This window comes from Eriocheir sinensis, chromosome 16, assembly GCF_024679095.1.
Source record: "Eriocheir sinensis breed Jianghai 21 chromosome 16, ASM2467909v1, whole genome shotgun sequence".
In the NCBI taxonomy this organism is placed as follows: domain Eukaryota; kingdom Metazoa; phylum Arthropoda; class Malacostraca; order Decapoda; family Varunidae; genus Eriocheir; species Eriocheir sinensis.
Genome location: NC_066524.1, coordinates 12,328,280 through 12,347,604, shown reverse-complemented (window position 1 = coordinate 12,347,604; position 19,325 = coordinate 12,328,280). Strand labels below are relative to the sequence as shown.

At 43.2% G+C, this 19,325-nt stretch overlaps 2 protein-coding genes across 4 annotated transcripts in view; both read left to right on the top strand.

Annotated features, from left to right (window-relative positions):
* The window catches only part of LOC126999303 (transcription factor HIVEP3-like), a 57,205-nt gene extending 47,056 nt beyond the window's left edge, over positions 1 to 10,149 (top strand). The window contains exons 6-11 of one of the 2 annotated variants that reach the window (XM_050861741.1): positions 164 to 353; positions 2,733 to 2,981; positions 3,782 to 3,962; positions 4,634 to 4,764; positions 5,229 to 5,332; positions 5,849 to 10,149. In XM_050861741.1, the coding sequence (XP_050717698.1) occupies positions 164 to 353; positions 2,733 to 2,981; positions 3,782 to 3,962; positions 4,634 to 4,764; positions 5,229 to 5,332; positions 5,849 to 5,852 (859 nt within the window). In that variant the 3' untranslated portion in view covers positions 5,853 to 10,149. Of the gene's footprint in view, positions 1 to 163; positions 354 to 2,732; positions 2,982 to 3,781; positions 3,963 to 4,633; positions 4,765 to 5,228; positions 5,333 to 5,842 lie in introns of both variants that reach the window. The other variant, XM_050861740.1, reaches the window with a different exon arrangement.
* A 3,918-nt stretch (positions 10,150 to 14,067) lies between these two features.
* Positions 14,068 to 17,976, top strand: LOC126999304 (uncharacterized). 2 transcript variants are annotated; one of them, XM_050861742.1, is made up of 3 exons: positions 14,068 to 14,214; positions 14,684 to 14,886; positions 16,295 to 17,976. In XM_050861742.1, the coding sequence occupies exons 2-3, from the start codon at positions 14,688 to 14,690 to the stop codon at positions 16,477 to 16,479; spliced, it is 384 nt and encodes a 127-aa protein (XP_050717699.1). In that variant the 5' UTR covers positions 14,068 to 14,214; positions 14,684 to 14,687; the 3' UTR covers positions 16,480 to 17,976. The 2 variants fall into 2 exon arrangements, with proteins under 2 accessions (XP_050717699.1, XP_050717700.1); XM_050861743.1 differs by having other exon boundaries at positions 14,147 to 14,294.
* Positions 17,977 to 19,325: the final 1,349 nt, after the last annotated feature.

Below are 19,325 nucleotides of genomic sequence, written 5' to 3'. Positions count from 1 at the left end.
CTCCACCCCATGGTTTTCCCTTCACCCCATGCTTTGCCCTCCACCCCATGGTTTTCCCTTCACCCCATGGTTTTCCCTTCACCCCATGGTTTTCCCTTTGCCCCATGGTGTTGCCTTTCACCGCCTTCACCCCACCCTTGGCTGACTCGGTGTTTGTTTGCAGACTCAGCAGTGATGATGGGAAGTGTAAGTGCACCTTCTGTCACAAGGAGTTCAACAAGCAGTCCCAGCTGAGCCTCCACATGAACATCCACTACATGGAGCGCCCCTTCCGCTGCGAGTCCTGCGCTGTCTCCTTCAGGACCAACGGACACCTACAGAAGCACAAGCGGTCTGTCAGCCATTTCAACAAGGTAAGTCAGGGCTGCCAGGCTGTGTTAAGTGTCAGTAAATAATTTTAACCTGTCCCCTGTGATTGGCATGGATTTGGCCTTCACTGGTATCCTGGTAACTTATACTCCCAGGTCTTTCTCTGCCTCTGTGGTGGATGGTGGATGCTGGATTTCCCCTCCCAAGGTGCATGACTTTACATTTTTCTTCATTGAATTGTAACAGCCACTTTTTGTTCCATTCCTGTAGCTTGTTGATGTCTTGTAGGAAATCCACAGTCAATGGGTTAAGGGGACGCTCACCACCTTAATCATGAAATTTTCATCAAAAAATCGAAATTTAGATATTGGCATATTTGAATAATATAACTATCCTAGAAACAAAATATTGGCGAGATATATTTTGCTGGCATGATGTGATGTGTGGGATGCGAGTTTAAAGGGGAGGGAGGGATCCAATTAAAAAGGGCGCCGCCAGATTCCTCCCTATACACATGTAAACATAGCTATTTTGTTATATTCCCTGTGGGTTTTGTGGCCGCAACTACTACGCGGGGTGAGGGACCATGAGGGTGGCGGCACACGAGTTTTTGAGCGTCAGTTACTTAGCAAACAGCAGAGACACTACGTAGTTCACACACACCTGCCTTTGTGTCGTGTTTACTTCACACTCCTGCCATTGGGAGGATTTATACTACTCCTAACTGCTGTTCAGACATCAACTGCTGAAGATGAAGAGGAAAACAAAAGAAAGAATGAAGAAACTGAACCAGAAGTGGCTACAAACACGTGACTCACCACCAGCTGATCCGTCACCACCTCCTTCTCCACCACCAACGCTGCTTCCACCATCATCACCACCACCATCACCACCTTCAGAGACAACATCTGACAAAGTGACTCATACTAAATCTAAAGAAAAGCTGGAAAATAGTGCAACTATAACAGATAACAGTGCCACAGTGGAGACAGAATTTTGTTAGTTTACCTGGAAAATATGTTGGAGTGGGTTAGAGCAATATTCGGTGCACATGTGTGTCAAAAATGAAAGTGAAGCAACAGAGAACAATAGGGATGGCCAGATATTTTGAAGCAAAGTGTAACAATTGTGACAGAAAAGTTGAGATGTGTACATCACAAGGAGGACAAAAGAAAATGAGTGATGAACAAAGTGAAAATCGTCCCTATGATGTGCACCAAAGCGTGAGCTAGACCAGTACCTTACTTGCTGCTTCAGGATATCAAGGTGTTACTAATTTATGTGCCAGCTTTGATATGAATCCTTATCAGAAAAAATTACTTCAAATTAGCGAAAGGTGTTCAGCAGAGTGCCTTGGAAAAGCTTGAAAGGGTAATGGAAAACACTCGTTCAGCCTTACATGCAAGATTGAGGGAGAAGGGTGGCGAGAATGATGTAAAATGTATTGTGTTTCGTGTCAATGATATGACAAAGTGATGACACCCCAGCAGTGAGGTTTTATAACTAAAAGCGCACCATCATTTAAAAAATAATATATACAGTAAATATGTATATAATTAAATATATTTCTGTCCGCTTGTTTTATATACATTGTATAATAATTTGTGTGAACATAATAAAAATCGCACAATAAATAAAGAGTTGTACATTACTGAAACCTTTATACGCTAATATCTCAAAACCACATATTTTCACATAAAAAATATGCCAAAATTTTATAATCAATTGTAGAAGCCTGAAAATGCTTCTGGTTGTGTATAATAGATATATCTTTATTTCTGTGGCTCTTTTTTCCGATATCTTAAAAAACAGAGTGACAGTTACCATATAAGTGGAGAAATAGGGTGCGTTAATTTTAAAAAGCAGGTGTGTAAGTGTTCATAAGATCTTTAAGTATTACCATGCAAAAGCAGAAGTTTGTAGTACAAAAAATAAAATATTCTATTACGTTATAACTTTATAGTCGGGCAGTAGGAACGCCGACGAGAAGTTCTCGGGTTTACAATATATTTCTATCTATATTTTAAGCAAAACCTGAAAGTTTCATGTTGAAAGACCGAAAACTTTTTTTTTAACGAATATTTTTATGTAAGGTGGTGAGCGTCCCCTTAAGTAAGGAATAAATTGGATCATTTTCAAGGTTGCCCTTCCAAAATCTCCGAACTTAAACTTTGGTACAACAAGTGCCAGGCCCCTGCACTGAGTCACAACCTGTGCCGAGAGGAAGCCTTGGCTGAAACACTCTTCATAGATTTTTTAAACAATTAGAAGGCTTGGGTTTTCACAGCAACAAAATGAACTAACCACACCTAGAAAAATAGGTCCAAAGGACAAATCAGTGACATTGTTGTTAAAAAGACTAATTCTGATATGAAGTCTAAAAAATCATGCATGAGTCACAACCAACTGCTCTCCCCCTCCAGGTCAACATGAACAACACCTTTGGCACGCCCAGCACAGACAACCCTCGGCCCTTCAAGTGCCACGACTGCAAGATTGCCTTCCGCATCCACGGCCACCTGGCCAAGCACCTGCGCTCCAAAATGCACATCATGAAGCTGGAGTGCCTGGGCAAGCTTCCCTTCGGCACCTACGCTGAGATTGAGCGCTCCGGTGCCAACCTCAACGAGATAGACACCACAGACTGTGATAACTCCCTGGAGAGTCTGCAGGTGAGGGTCACGGCCACATTTGAAGCATCCGTCCGCTTCGATTGGCATGGATTTGGCTTTCACTTGTAGCCTGGTAACACATACTTTCAGGTCTTTCTTTGCCTCTGTGGTGGATAGTGGAGTGTTTCTCATGTGATATTGGTATGCTGGATATCCCCTCCCAAGGTGCATGATTTTATTTTTTTCTTCATTGGATTGTAGCAGCCACTTTTTGTTCCATTCCTGTAGCTTGGTGATGTCTTCTTGTAGGAAGTCCACAACCAGGGAGTTAAGGACAAAGCCATTTTTTTCTAGTTTGCAGTGGGAAGGGCAGGCTACACATCCCAGTAAGAAGATGTAAGTTGCAAGGGAAAGCTGACCCTCGGTTCACCAAATACAAGGTTGCTTTTCCCTTGCAACTTGTCCCTTGTTCTTCCTGTGTAGCTTGCCTTTCCCAATGCAGACTAGAAAAAGTGGCTTTGTCCCTTGTGTCCCTTCTCAGATGCCTCATACAGATGGCTGAATAGATAGCTTCTGTACTTGTTTGTTATGTAGAACCACTTTTATTTTTTATTACTACTGTATGCATATCTTCTGTAGATTACACATTCCCCTATTTGTCTGTAACTTGACTCCTGTGCTTCACATATTTATCGCCCATGTGAAGGTGATGATTATCTTCCCTTCCATGCATATACTTAGCTAATACAGGAACACTATCTTCGCTTCCATGCATATACTTAGCTAATACAGGAACATTATTTTTCCTTTCATGTATAAATTGTAGCAGCCAATCACACATTACCCTCATCCCTCCCCAGGCCATGGCGTCGAGGCTGTACGAGAAGGAGCCCACCAAATTAGCCGCCTGGAGGACTCAGCAGGGCCGGCAGCACCAACGCGTCCGCACCATCAGCAACTCCTCCACCAACTCAGACGACTACCCTCTGCAGGATGACCAGGACGACCCCGTGGCAAGCTGTGGCCACGACGATGACACAGGTGCGTGGGTGACTTATGTTTTCCCTCTCGATTCCCTCCCTTGATCTTCCTTGATTTAGTATGGTTGATTTAGTTAGAGGGCACAAGACCACCAGGAAGGCCAAGGAAGACGTGGAGAAAGGTGGTGGAGGAAGATATGAGGAGGCTGAACGTCACGGAAGAAATGGCTATGGACCGGCAACAGTGAAGGAGGCTCATATCCCGTCCAACTCCACCATAGGGAATAAATGGACGTTAAACGATGATGATGATGATGATTTAGTTAGGTTGTGTTGTCAGGGCATGAGGTTTGTGGGGTTAGTATTTCTTATATCTCTTTTCTTAGTTTTACACATTTCTGTCAGACACTTTGGTAGACAGTTATAAAAAAAACCTCGAACCTCATAAGAAAAAGAGGAAATAGATGAAAAGATGCTGATGATGATGGTGTATGGAGTATGACAGGGAAGGTGTTAATGAAAAGGAAACACTTGATAGAGACAGTTGGATCAATTACCAAAAATGTCAGACCTCATAATAAAAAAGGAGAAAATTATGAAAACTTATGATGAAGTATAAAAGTAAAGGTAATTCTGCTCTGTTGGCTATACATTGTGACAAGATGGACCAGAAAATACTGTTACCAAACCCACTGCATACCTCCCCCTTACTCACCTGTCTTACCTGTGCAGAGGGTGATGATGACGAGGAGGTGGCAAGCGGACAGAGGGACGGGACGGGCCGCAGCAGCCTCCCTGGGGTGGTGGGGGGGCCAGCGGATGGCCACCCACAGCCCCTGCCCTCCAGTGAGATGGGCGGACTGGTGAGTTTTTTCTAGTTTTATTTTATTCATTTTATTTATTTGCTTATTTATTTAATGTTTTTTTTTGTGTGTGTGTTTTTGATGGTCAATGAAACGGACTATAGGTAAGATAAGGAAAGATGTTTTGCCTAGTACTAATTTACATTCCATCTTCTCTCTCCTCTCCTTTCCTATCCTCTCCTATCCTATCCTATCCTATCCTCTCTTCTCTCCTCTCCACTCCTATTCTCCACTCCTCTCCTTTCCTTTCCTTTCCTTTCCTTTCCTTCCTCCTCTCTCTTATATCCTTTCCTTTCCTTTCCTTTCCTTTCCTTTCCTTTTCTTTTCTTTCCTCTTCTACTTGTCCTCTCCTCTCTTCCCCTCTCCTCTACTCTCTTCCTTTCCTTCCCCTCCTCTCTTCTTTCCTTCCCCTCCTCTCTTCTTTCCTCTCCTCTCCTCCTCCTCTCTTCCCATGCCCCCCGCAGAGTACCACGCCTGGGCTGCTGGTGTGTCATCTGTGCCATGAGAAGTTTCTGGACCTGGAGCGCCTCAGCGGCCACCTCTATGTTGTACACAAGGTCACATACCGGTGAGTCCTGCCTTAGGTTGTGGGTGTCGGTGGGTCAGGGGTCTGGGGTTAGTATTTCTTGTATCTTCTTTTATTTTTTATATATCAATCTTTTTTTTTAGTAGGGAGGAGGGAAACAATAAGATAATAATGGTTTGCACTTGAAGGGAGGGGGGGACAAAAGATAATTATGATTTTTGCCAGGAACGGTTAGGAAATTCATTCAAAGTGCATCAAAACTTGCCAGAAAAAAAATAGCTTAGTCCTTAAATTTGGAGGATGCTGTTTACTCCCAAATTTACCTTTTTTTTGTAGTTTCACACATTTCTATTAGTAAGAGTACACTATTGAAATATCACATTCCTTGCTTCATATAATCTTCATAAACTGATTTTTTACCAGACAGTAGCCCCACTCATTTATTTTTCGGTCCTTTAGCTGCCTCTTTTACTGTAAAAATAGAATTATGAATGTAAGTTTTACTGCACCACTATGGTTGAGCTAAACGAGTCTTTCCTTGTCTGTCCCCAGCAACAGCTAGCCCCAGTCACCCCTGTCAGCGGCCTGGGTCACCTCCACCCAGCGGCCAACACCCCCTGCCAGCCACCAGTCAACCGAGGGGCCTCTCTGTTCCCGACTGTCATCCCTTCCTCCCGTGGCCCCCAGTGGTGTGCTGCGCTCTGTCCCTCAGTGCTGCAGGAAGCTGGTGCTGTGAGTGTGTGCGTCTGTGACTGTGTTCCCCAAGCTATCAGTGTGGAGGGTGATGATGATAATGAAAATAATGATAATAATAATAATAATGATGATCCTTTGTGAAGGTTTCATCAGACAGAAATATGGTAACGAGAACTGTTTTGATGACATAACAAATAGAAATCTAGAGGAAACGTCAATTTACATGAAACTAATTTAAATGGATTCAGTATTGATCATAGTGTGCTATGAAAGTGTTGACATGACAGTCAGACGTTCTGAAGTGAGTGACTTGTGCGTCTGAGGTGAACAGTGACGGCTCAATACTACAAGTATAAGTGAATATTTTAGGTACCAAATGTGTGGATTTTATAAGTCTATCAAGACACCTTAAATTATGCATCAAATGAATCTTAGTTTCATCAAAGCCTGGAACAGGTTTGAGGGTTTAGGAAATCATTGTGATATTTTTTCATATAGGCTTCTGATATTACCGAGGACTCTGAGGCTGTCCGGAGGACGAGACAGACTGATATTAGGGCCCCAGCGAGCGGGGCGTCGGGCGGTGCGTGTGACGTGATGCTCAAGTGTGGTGTGTGTGTGGGTGCTGCCTGGACTGTCTTACTTCCAGTACACGGCTGATGCAGCTAATACTACTAATCTACGTGTGAAGACATCATCGTCTGTGTATTTTTATTGTAAATTGTTTGTACTGAACTACCTTGTATAGACACTGTGCCAATATCAGCTCACCTTTTTTGATTTCGTGGGAGACGGACAGACGGATCATCTTCAGTTGTGTAATGTTAAGTGTATCCTCTGCTGTGCTCAAGGGCATGGGAGCTTGTTGACCCTCGCTAGACACACCGTGTACCGTCACCATCACCGCCGTTCTTGTGTTGTGGGCTGTGTGCCGCCCGCCCTGTGCTCACGGTGCCGCCAATTTTGTGACTGGCCATATTTTTACCTGGTGGACTCAAAATGTCATCATCTTATTTTTGCTGTACTAGTTGTAGAGTTTGTATGAATGTCAAATGTTTTAACTTGCCATAGGGAAAGATATTTTGGTGAAGAATATTAATGTTTTTATACGTAACGTAACTAAAGGAGGCAAGTCATTTCTTGGTGGTGGTGCTGCCCGGGGGACCACTGGGGTGCCTGCTGCTGCCCATCCATCAATTAATATTTGGCATTCATTTACAACTGAGGCTGAGAAAAATACCATCAATTCATAGGTATTAAAAATTAATCATCACTTTAAAAAAAAATATCATTAACTGCTGATGTTTACAGGATTAAAACTAGACGTCATCAGTAACGCTCATTTAGGTGTTGACTCGTGAACAGACACTCATCATGCACAGTGCCCCAGTCAGCACCCAGAGCAGCACTGCCACATCCTGCCTGCGTGTAAGGTGTCCTCGTTAACGTGGCATACAGTGATGACAAGGGGAGGGAGAGGGTCACCTGGGGCCGTTTTATAAGTGACGGTGGCCTTCCTAGCTTATATCGAGCTTAAAACTGCATTGCTGACTAATTTTCCCGTGCAAGTCCGAGATCCAGTAGTCCCTTTAAGTTGACCCCCCTCCCTCCTCAGTGGGCGAGGCTAACGCGCCACACTGTACGCACACTAAGGTGACTGCCCGAGCTGGTTGTAGGACCACCTCACGCCGGGGAGTGGCAACGCTGTGCCCGGACAGCTGCACAACTATGAGGGAGCACAAACTAACCAACCAACCGACCGACAATCCTTTTGTACTTGAGGCAAATAATGAGGTGTAGCACTGTGTGAGAGAGAGTGAGAAAGAGCTTGAGACAGAGCAAGAGTGAGAGACAAAGAGAGAGTGAGTGAGAGCAAGAGCAAGAGAAAAAGAGAGCAAGAGTGAGAGAAATAGAGCAGGAGAAAAAGTGTGAGAGTGAAAGAGAGAGCGAGTGAGAAAGCAAGCAAAAAAGGGAGTGAGAGCAAGAGAGAGGGAGAGAGTGAGCATGAGTGAGTGAGAGAGCATCAGGGAATAAATTGGTACTTTTAATGTTAACTGTCAGTCTCTGGGAGCATACTTTTTTTTGTTGCTATAAAGTTTATTCAGTGGTTTTTAAAACTTGTAGAAACATGTACATCAATCGTTGTTATATTTCGTAAATGTAAGAAGAAAAACCCATCATCATGTCCCTCAGCATTTTTGACCCGTTTGTTGATGATGTCTGAGTCTTCAAGTGTGTTATGTTGCTTTTCCCGGACCGCTGCTGGGCGACCAACGTTTGTAGCGAGGAGAGTGTTGATGGCAAATGACCATTTCTCAGTGTGGTAAGATAGAGCATCTGGCTGGGTGAATCTTTTTGTCATGTTGGTAGAAGAAAAGTGACAGGACTAGCATTTTTGTTGTGAGGAGAGTGCTGATAGCAAAGGACCATTTCTGTGTGGTAAGATAAGAACGTTTAGCTGGGTGATACTTTTGTCATGCTGGTAAAGAAGGTGACGAGACAACCATTTCTTAAGTGTAGGAAGGAAGAATGGAAGGTGTTGAGAGCCAGGAGTTGACTGGATGGAACGATTTGTCATGAGGTGTAAAATAGAATAGCTGACTTGTTGAGAGTTTTTGGGTGTTGGGAGAAGAGAAATTAGCAAGTCAAAAGAGGTTTTCAATGTAGGAAGAGAGAGCTGGCTGGCTGGGGTTGAGGTTGAGTATTAACAGATTTGATAAGACAATTTTGGCTGATTGGCTGAGAGTCTTAGGGATTGGGAAGGAGAAGAGCTGACAAGACAAAAACGTTTCTCAGTATAGGAAGAGAGAATAGCTGACAATTGGGAGAAGAGTTGAGAAAAAAAATGCAGTTTGGATTGAGTGGTTGAGGAAGTGTGGGTATTGAGAGGAGAAGAGTTGACACAACGAAAGTTTCTCGGTGTAGGAAGAGAGAACAGCCGGCTGGTTGTGTTTGTGTGTTAGCAGAGTTGATAGGACAGAAGATGATAGGACAGAAGTCACAGAACCATTACTTGGCTAACTAAGATACAATGACTGACTGGGTAAGAGATACAGCTGGGCCAGAGAGACAGAACAACACCAGGATTATTTTTTCACCTATTGCCAACTTTCATATAATTTTTAAGTGTCACCTTATCAGTCTGTGCTTTCGTGTCTGGGGCTAGCAAGTCACTAGGAAGATGGCTGGGCTGCAAGTCCCTTCCTCTTCCCCCTTTCTCAGCTGGCCCCATGCTCTCCATTCCCTTCTCTAGTATCCTGGGAGGGTGCAGAGGAGAGAAGGAAGGCTCACAGGAAGGCAACAGGTAGAGATGGCTCAGAATATAAACCCTCAGAAAGCAATCCATCATGTTTTTGTTGTTTGCTGTCAACAATCTGAGGGTGCTCATAGGAGAAAAAAAGACATAGTAAAGGGAAGGGAGAGCATTTTATTCCCTGTTGTGAGTATGTATTGCAATGGTGTGTGCAAATTAGTACCTAAAGCCTGATTGTTTTGGCCACCTCGAACGACCTTGTTTATGTATAGAAATGGTAAGTGTTGATAAAGGGGTCATCTGATATGCCTTATGTAGAGATTGGAAGTACATATATACCTTTTTTTATGTATTTATTTATTTATTCATTATTATTATTATCATTATTTGTGCTCTGTTAAACTGCATCATGTGAAAAAAAGGCAAATCACCAGGAAGAGAAAGTAATATTGTACAGTTAGCAAATGAGATTTTTTTTTTTTTTTGAGAAGTTGTGTTTGAAGTATTTAAAGTTTATTACTTGAGTTTAATGCAATTGTTTCTGTCTTCTCCAACTATTGATTAAGCAGTGTTGAGGGGCCTGTGAGGTCTTGTGCTGTGTTGTGTTGCATTGTGTTGCAGCTAAAAGTGTGTGTGTGTGTGTGTGTGTGTGTGTGAGAGAGAGAGAGAGAGAGAGGTATATTTGCTATTCTGTCAGTGGCATCAAGAGGCAATAGTTCTTGTATTATTATTATTATTATTATTATTATTATTATTATTATTATTATTATTATTATTATTATACCCGTGACATTTGAAAGATATGGACAGAAATCAAAGAATATCAAATAAATGCCACCTACAGTGAAGTCCTCCCTGTAGTTTGCTTGCTGTATCAACCAAAAAAGAAAAAAAAAGTAGAAATAATAAATAGATGAAGAAAATAAACGTTTGATCAATGTTCGGTGAAGTTTGCTGAAGTATTTTCTTAATGATTTATGGATTGGTCATTGTCTATCTAATTCCAGCACTTTAGTATCAACCAAAAAACAGCCAGTTAAGTAGAAACAATAAATAGACAAGTAAAACGTTTGATCGATGTTCGGTGTTGTGCGGAAGGATTCTCTTGAAGATTAATGTACTTAAAATTGAATCACTTCTTCAGCATTACATAAAATTTACTTGTGATCATATATAGAAGAAATTGTTACCCCGTTCCGCCGGTGAAATAATGATGCAAGTCTGCGCCAACGTTGCCAGATTGTACTCAGCCTCTTATGTTTGCCGATTTCTGATCCAAAAGCTGCCTCTTCGACCCCGATAACTGCCTTCATATATGGTTATCGTTAAAATGGTTAATTATTGGTGTTTTTTGGCAATAGCTATGGCTCAGAAACCGGTAAATATGAGGCTCTGAGTACGATAATCTGGCAACGTTGGGACTCTGCACTCAGCTGATCCAACACGTGGATGGCTGAACCAGTGAACCGCGTACCGTTTTCCGTTGACGTTTTAGTGCTGGAAGAGGCAAAGACGATAGAGCAGTGATTCCTATTGATGGAAGGAAAGGTGTGAGGGTCTAGTTTTGTTTGTGAAAAGTGCGTTCTTGTCGGTAAAATTAGGTAAAGGAAGGAAAAAGGTTTGGCAGACCATTGGGAAAGGGCGGGAGAGGTGTTGGCGTTTACCGTTTAGAGCTACATCAGGTGAAAAACGAGAGAGAGACCAGTGATTCTTATTGATGGAGGAAGAGATGCGTGGGTGTACTTGTGGGTTAAAATTGCGTTCATGTCGGTAAAATTAGGTAAAAAAAGAAAAGTCACTATCAGGAAAGGGCAGGAGAGGTGATGGGTTATGTGTATTGTCTATTATCGAATTAAACAACCAAACATCTCGATTTTTTTCATGTGCCTGGGCCTTCTGTGTGGTTAGTGGGTGTGGCGTAGCCTGGAGGTGTGTGGCTGAGAGTAAACACATGTGGCGAGGGATTCAGGGCGGTGAGGTTACGAATATGGTAAATTTCCGTAACATCACCCGTGGCGTAGAATATTGGGTTAGGTTAGTTTAAACATGTTGAATTATTATGTACTGTTATCTTGACCGAGGATGTGAGGAAGATAAGATAAAGAGCCAACATTACAGACGAATTGAGCGTATACAAGGTTCATTTATAATTTTCTATAAATCAGGATGTGAGGAAGGTAATGAGAACCGTATATCACAGACGGGTTGAACGTATAGTTAAAAGTTTAGTTATTTCTCTTTTTATTAAGTAACTAATCATTATTCGTTTTATTTGCTTTAAATAAGGATGCGAAGAAAAGTGAGAATGTTAATCTACTCGCTGGACGTGAAACTCAGAGTTTTGTTAATTAATTGTCCTTAAATATTAAATCTGGTGTCTGAAATCCGAAATTATGGACAAACCGTGTAATTTTAGTATCACTGAATAATGAATAACTACCGTAGTTATAGTGGCCTTACGGTGGTAAATTATTATGGATAAAAGCCGACGATCATGCACGGTGATAAGTAGCATTGACGCCTCTTAACGCTTGGAACAAATAAACAAATGGAGCAAAGAAGGGAAATGATAATTGTAACGAAGTGGTAAAAGATGGGTCAGTGTTTATATTCTTCAGCTAAAAGGATTAACAACAAGGCCAAGATTTGCTGAACAACGCTTTCGTCGCCACGTACACTATTGGTAAGTAAATACCTATATCATTATTTATTCATTTTTTTATATTGGCCCTGACGTGTGTGTGTGTGTGTGTGTGTAAGATACCCATCAAGGATGTTTATTATCATTATTGTTGCACTAGCATTTTCTTTTTCCTCTCTCCAGTTGTGTTACTTTTAGGGCCAAACAACTAAGTATTCTTGACTCTTTGGTCACGGCAGGCTAGATTACGTAGAGCGTAGTGAAGGGACAGCACATGCACTCTGTTCAAACTAACTTGGCAGATAGGCCCCGCCCCCTCCCCTCGAAGTGCTCGGCGTAGGCCAGCCCACAAGCATAACCTCGCCTCCTTTCCAACTCAGGCTGCATGTGGCTGATGGATGCTGGGGAATGTTAAAGTATGGCCCTTCTCCATTCGCCCCCCACGCCCCTCTCCCCTTCTATCTTACGCTGCATATGACTGGTGGATGCTGGGAAAGGTTAAAACTTATCGGTTATTAGTTCCTGGGCGTATTTGCCAAGTTATGATGAACGGGGTCTTGGAGAGTGACGTAGAGAGTAACTAGGTTATAACAAAGACCCGTAGGAAGGTTGGTGATACATCAGTAAGTGTTGACAAGATTGTTTTTTTTATATAATTTTGTTTTTGAAGTCTTAATTTTTGCTCTGTACTTTGATTAGGTTGCTTGTAAAAGATTTATATATATCTGTGAGCAAGAATTTGAGTTCCTAATGGTTATGTAGAGGAAATTCTGTGATGGAGACATTGTACATATATTTGTTTTGTGTCAAAACAAAGATGCATTGAATACAAGACTTTATTAAACCCAACGGGAGCTCGGGAGAAGAGGGGGAATAAAATTTCTTGTGCAAAATAATATAAAAGGAAAAAGTCGCTCTAATAAAAGGAGGGTTACCATATACACTACACGATATAGAAAAGGGAACAAAGGAAAATATCAGTAGGCCTAAGGTAAAGGGGAGAGGGTCCTTGGATTTACTTTGGAAGGTATCAAAAAGAGAAGTATCAGGACCATAAAGGGATTGGGTGATTGGAAAACGGATGGAAAATAAAAAAAAGCAAGTATAATGTTCAATCTTGCTAAAGTTGCAACGAAATAGAACGCCCTACAGTGCTACATTCACATTGATCTAGTCGTCATTTCATTGCATATTTTTATTCATATTTTACCGACTTTCCTTGAGCACATTAATTTTTTTTCCAACTGTCAGTCTTTGTGTGAATGGAGCTGTCCAATCCCAACTTCGTCTGGCATCATATCCAGCCACTTTTAGAAGCTGTCAGTCTATGTTGATCCAGTTTCGCTTTGCCAGTTGTCAGTCTTTCTTTCAGCAGTCATTTTGTTCTCGAGTATATGTAGTATTATCATTGCGTTGATCCAGCCGGCAGTCTATCCACGTTGATTCAGTCGTTTTTTTTCCAGCTGCCAGTCTTTCCACGAAGATAATCAGCTGTTTTTCTTGCTTTTGGCCTTTCTGCGCTGATCCAGCCGTTTATTTACAGGTGTCAGTTTTTGCTGGAGGATACCCAGCTGTTTTACATGCTGTCAGTCTTTCTGGTTTGATTCAGTCGTGGTTTCGGAGCTCAGTCTTTCCATGAGGATACCCAGCTGTTTTCCATGCTGTCAGTCTTTCTGCTGTGGCCCAGCCGTTTATTTCCAGCTGTCAGTCTTTCCACGAGGATATCCAGCTGTTTTCCATGGTATCGGACTTTCTGCGTTGATTTAGTCGTGGTGTCCCAGATGTTAGTCTTTCCACGTGGATACCCAGCTGCTTTCCATGCTGTCAGTCTTTCTTCTGTGGTCCAGACGTTTATTTCGACTTGTCAGTTTTCCACGATGACATCCAGCTGTTTTCATGCTCTCCATTTCTTTGCATTGATTTAGTCGTATTTTCCCAGCTGCCAATCTTTTGAGAGGCCTCGATCCAGACTGCATGTTAACCAGATGGATGCCCCTCCTGCTCATTCACGCCTCGCTACACTAAACACAAGACTTTGCAACAATTAACTCCGTCAGGCTCACTAAATGGGGTCATGTGTCTTTGATCCTTTTAACAAATTTTGTAATAGCATCCTTAACCATGGATAGATGAGCAAAGGTGTGGAAATGTATTCCCAGTACCCACACCTCCACGGCCACTTCCTCTCTCATCCTCTGCCCTGCCTCCCCCAGCCCCCCTCGCCCAGGCTATATAGACAGGAGCTGGGTCGCGTGTGGCATTTGTAAACAGGCCGCCGTGTCAGTAAGAGCCATTCCGCTGCCCCCGACTCAGCCATCTCGACACAATAGCAAGGTACACAGTGACCTGCCTTGCTGAGAACTTTTACCTGGCTTTTGAGCAGCGGTGTTTCTAGTCCTCTGAGGCTCCGTAATGTATGCTCTGGATTTTGTTAACATGGTGACAGTGCTGCTGAATGTTCCTAGCGGAGAGTTCAATATTTAATAGATGAAAATTAATATATATGTTTCATTATGAGATAGTGTTAAACTTTTGTGGTTCTTTTAGTATTTGACATGCACGTGACTTTGTTGTAGTCTGTAGAGACATTATTATGAGTTCAGTATTATATAGATAAAAGTGGATTATTTACATTTTGATAAGGCAATATGGTTGAACTGTTTTGTGACGGTTGGTTTCAGACATTCTCTTTGTAGTCGTGTCGTACATTCCATGGAGACATTACTTGAGAACCTGATAACATATGTCTGTCTTCAATGTATGGAGACGAATGTTTAAAGAGAGTTCTGTCCTCGGGGCGCAGAGCAATGCAGGTGATACTGTCAACGCTGGTGGTGGCGGTGGTGGTGGGCAGCGCGGGAACATCTGCTCCGGCGGCGGTGGCGACGGAGGACAGCTTTTCTGTCTCGCTGGGCGAAGCCTTTACGGACCGTGCTACTGTGGAGGCCGTGGTGGCGTGCTTCATCGACACCAGCAAGTGTAACGCCGAGCAGGAGAAGATCAGAGGTTAGCACACACACACACACACACACACACACACACACATGACTATGATAACCAGTCTTCAGTCTTTTTTGAGGGGTGGGGGTGCAGCAGTAGTGGTCGTGAACTGATGGTCGGGGTTTGAATCACTATCAAGACGACAATTAGTGCGGTGAAATAATAAGTAATATTTTTTTGTGTGTGTGTGTGGTGAAGTCGGTAGAATGTTCTGTCTGACTTGGCGGGAACGACATATTAGGTTTAGGTTATTATTGCAACATCGTGACGGTGGGCTGTGGTGTGTGTGTGTGTGTGCGCGCCTTTGCCGGGTAGGTGTGGGACGCGGGTGATCACTTTCACTGCAGAGCGTCCTTGGCTCCTGCCCCGCTCCGGCCCCCACAGTGGCACCGCTGGGGGGACTGTTGGCGACTTGGTGAATGTTCGACCTTTAATCATGATTTCCAGTGCTTAATTAGTTTTTGGAAAGTCAAAGTGAGTGATCATGGTATACGCGCATCAAGACTTCCTGATGGTTTTATTGTCCGTAACAGTTGCTATAAGTATTGGAAGTTTAAGTATCGAACCATGAATTTGCGCTAAATTGACATGACTGACTGGGGAGGTGGCTTCTGCTGGGCTGGGCGGGCGGCCTCAGTGCCCCACAAAACTTGCCGCGGAGTTTCTTGATAGTCAGCCGCGCGGCAACTTTTTGTAACCAGAACTGAATGGTGTTTCAGTATCACAGGGCCTCAAGCGCCAGTGTCTTAAGTTCTACTATTGTTATGTAATTCTATTTAGAATGCTGTAAGATTATCATGGAGCCTCAAGTCACGTACGCCACAAGACCTGATATTTGATAGAATTTGTTGCTGGCATAATTAACCTTGGCGTTGGGCGTGCACGGCTACCTCGTGATGTCCGAGTTCATGGCAGGACGCGCGCCAGGGACACACGACCGAGTGGGGTGCCAGTTTATGTCATATTTTAGCTCAGGAGGGGATGAATACTATTTCTCTGATGGTTGATAAAGGAAGCGAAGCCTGACTCGTTGTAAACTCCTGCCGAAAAGGCCAATTAAAATTGATACACAGGCTGGTTGGACACGCCACCCACAGACACAAACATCTAGACACAAGCCTCCTAATTAAACACTTGATGAACGGGAAGATAGATGATTAATAACCGGTTTTCAGAAGCTGCCCCGTGTACTCAATTGGCTTCTTGTAGTGTCCTTGCATCCTTGTGAAGGTCGACTCATCCTTGTACAGGCAGATTTTTTTCTTTTTACATCAGAGGAGGCAGCTCAAGGGCTAAGAAAAAAAAAAAAAAAAAAAAACATTGGCCTCCTATTGTTTCTTTGTATCATTTTGCATTCTTGATGATGGTGTTGCATGCCAGACGGTGTATATACGTATGCGTGTGCGTGTTGCAGTGCGCGCCGTGGCGGCCATGCAGAACATGGGAAGGTGCCCGGAGACCCTGTGCACGGAGCAGCAGCAGCGGGAGATGACCCAGTCCATGGAGCTGCTGCAGAAGCATCACCGAGACTTGTGGATCAAACTGCTCGTGTCCATGTTCGACCTCGACCTCCCGACACTCGCCAGTACCACCCAGTAACCTGGGGAGTGGCGACGGCTGGTGGCAGTGGTGGTGGTGGTGCATGTTGCGTCCAAAGGTGCTAACAGGGAGACGGAAGGACAAAACAGACTGGGGAAAGGAAGCCAAGGCAAGGTAGACAGGAAACAAGACGGAAGAGTTAAAAATAGAGAAAACTGGAAAGCAGACGTGTGGGTGGAGGACAGAGAAGAGTTTGCCCTCGGTCTTGTCCTGACTGGAAAAAGGAAGTCAAGGGCAGGCAGGCAGGAAACGAGCTACAAGTAGACGCAGGAACTGAAACTGAAAAAAAATGGAAAACTGACACGTGAGTTTCTTTTACGAGGGAGGGAGATGGACACAAGGAAGGACAAAATAAACTGGAACGGAAGTCAAGGTATAGGGCAGACAGGAAGCAAGACATGAAAGAGTTGAGAGAAAACTGGAATTATAAAACCAACACATGCGTTGAGGAAGACAGGGAGGCGGGATACGGGCCGGCCATCGCGATGGCAACAGAGACGGAAGGACAACTCAGCCTGGGCAAAAAAAGAAGTCAAGGCAAGGCAGACGGGAAACGAGTTAAGACGGAGCCAAAAACAGATTGGAAGCATTAGAAAGCTGACACGTGAGTGGAGAACAAAAGATGCTTCTATCCTCTGAGGGATTGCTGCCAACTCATCAAGACAAATACAGTGACGATTTTTATTATTTATTTATTTATTTCTAAGGCTGAACGACACGCGACATTTTAGACCCGAATTCTCAGAGGCTTTCACAACTATTTCCAAAGGCCACAAAAGTCGGATTCTCATGACCGCTTTTCACGTCCATGGTTCAGAAGCCTTTTAAGACTACCACTAGCCTCATAAAGCTACCAGGCTCGTAATTTTGGCAGATTTTTTTTGGGGAGCTTTAGAGGGCATCATAGGTTCATGAGTGTGTGTTGGGGGTGGCGAGCGAAGCGAGGATGCGCAGCTGGGGGGAATGTTTTTAAAAATTAAGCACTTTTTAGGGTCATTTTTTAAAACATTGAGGGGGCTTTAAATATAAAGCCCTAGCCCGCCCCAGTAATTACGGCCTCCGGATTACCCATGGAAATACCCTCAACCTCTACCACAGCCTTATCAAATGTGGGTGTGTAAACCCTGATATTTTTAGAGAATCTGGGCCATAATATATATATGAAGAACAGACAGCTTTTTTTTTTTTTTACTTCCTGTTATAAATGATTCATAAGTATATGTCCTCGAATGACTGGCTATAAAAAAAAAAATTATAGTCATGTCCAAGGCTTTGCTTCTTTGGTGTTTGCAGGACATAGACTACCTGACGACCTTGCTCACGTGCACACCTTGTTTTCGATTCTCAAGACACGATACCTTGTTTTGCTCTTTTGGACGCATCTCACCCTCTTTTTATTTCATTGTGCGTGTGTGTGTGTGTGTGTGTGTAAGTCGTTTGTTTGTGTTGACGTGGTGCTTTGTGATTCTGTGACGGCGCAATAAACGAAACATTAATCGTCATTCTTTCATCCCTTTCGCTGGTAAACTCTGAAACAGCCTTACTTTGTCGGCATTTCCTCCTGCCTACGCTTTCAAAAGGGGAGTGTCAAGGCACCACTCCTTCCGATTTTGTTCCTCTTTCAGCTACTTTATCAACTCTTTGCGCATGCTAGCGAGCTTCTCTGTTTACTGTTTATTTTGCCCTCCTTTATCGTTAAAAAAATGTGCTTGAACGATCACGTTAGCCTATAAAAGACAGTGTTGATTGGTGAGGGATGAAGCTGTAGTCTCGTTTATATTGAGGTTATAGACTACTGAGAAAAAAATCCTCATTTTTTTGTGATCATGTGTATAGAACTTAGCCTCTTCCTTTTGAAATGTCCTATGGAAATGTCATGTATATTTTAGATTTTTTCCTCTTAGGTTGTGTTGGGAAAGTCATTGTGGTAGTGGTCAAATTTTTTTTATGATATTGCTGCAGCTTTTTGTACGTCCTGGTGAAACATTCGTCCTGTTGGTCTATGGCGGAGCCCCCCTTTTTTCTGCGTGTGCACCATTCGCCTTTCTCTTACACAGGTAAGCCGGTTGGTTGTCTCGCTGTGGTTCGGTTGTTCCTCGGGGCGTAAGAGAATTTTTTCTTCACTTGCATGGGCGTGGAGCTTAGGGACGTGTTAGAGCAGCGTTTTAAAGTTGTGAACCACGGACTCATTGGTTTCAGGGGAGTCTGAAACCGGACGCATAAAACTCACTTTCTTACTGTTAAGTGTAAGTGGTGTTGTGTATAGGTTGTATAGCTGGGGGAAAATGAGCAAATATGCATAATGAAACGATATGCTCTTTCTCTTGATTCTTCCTACCCTCTTCTTGATTCATCTTGACTTCCTTAGACCAGACATATTATACTCGTAGAATATTACGGTCGATCTCGGGTAAGAGTCGACCCCCCAAAAGTTATATGATCTGTTTGACTCTTAAAGGGCCGTATTCTTATACATGTCGTCGCCCAAGCCCACACTTTCAACAAGGCTTTCGTAGTAGTTTTGGGCATTTCCAGGGGTAGTTTTATGACCCTGGTGGTAGTTTGACCCTTTCTCTGTTACCTGGACCTAAATAAGCACTCATTAGAACCCGACTGATCTACTTTTCGGCCTCTGGAAATAGTTGGTGTGGGAGGCTGAAGTGTTTGAGAATACCGTCCTTAAGCTCGTAATTTTAGACGCTTTTGGCTCTCACAACATTTCCAAACGCCACAAGGCAGGTAAGTCGGGTTTTCATGACTGTTTTTTTCACAATCATGGTGCAGAAGCCTTGTCAAAGTAGCACAAGGGCCATCAAACTTCCCCTAAAAATACCCACCACAACCTC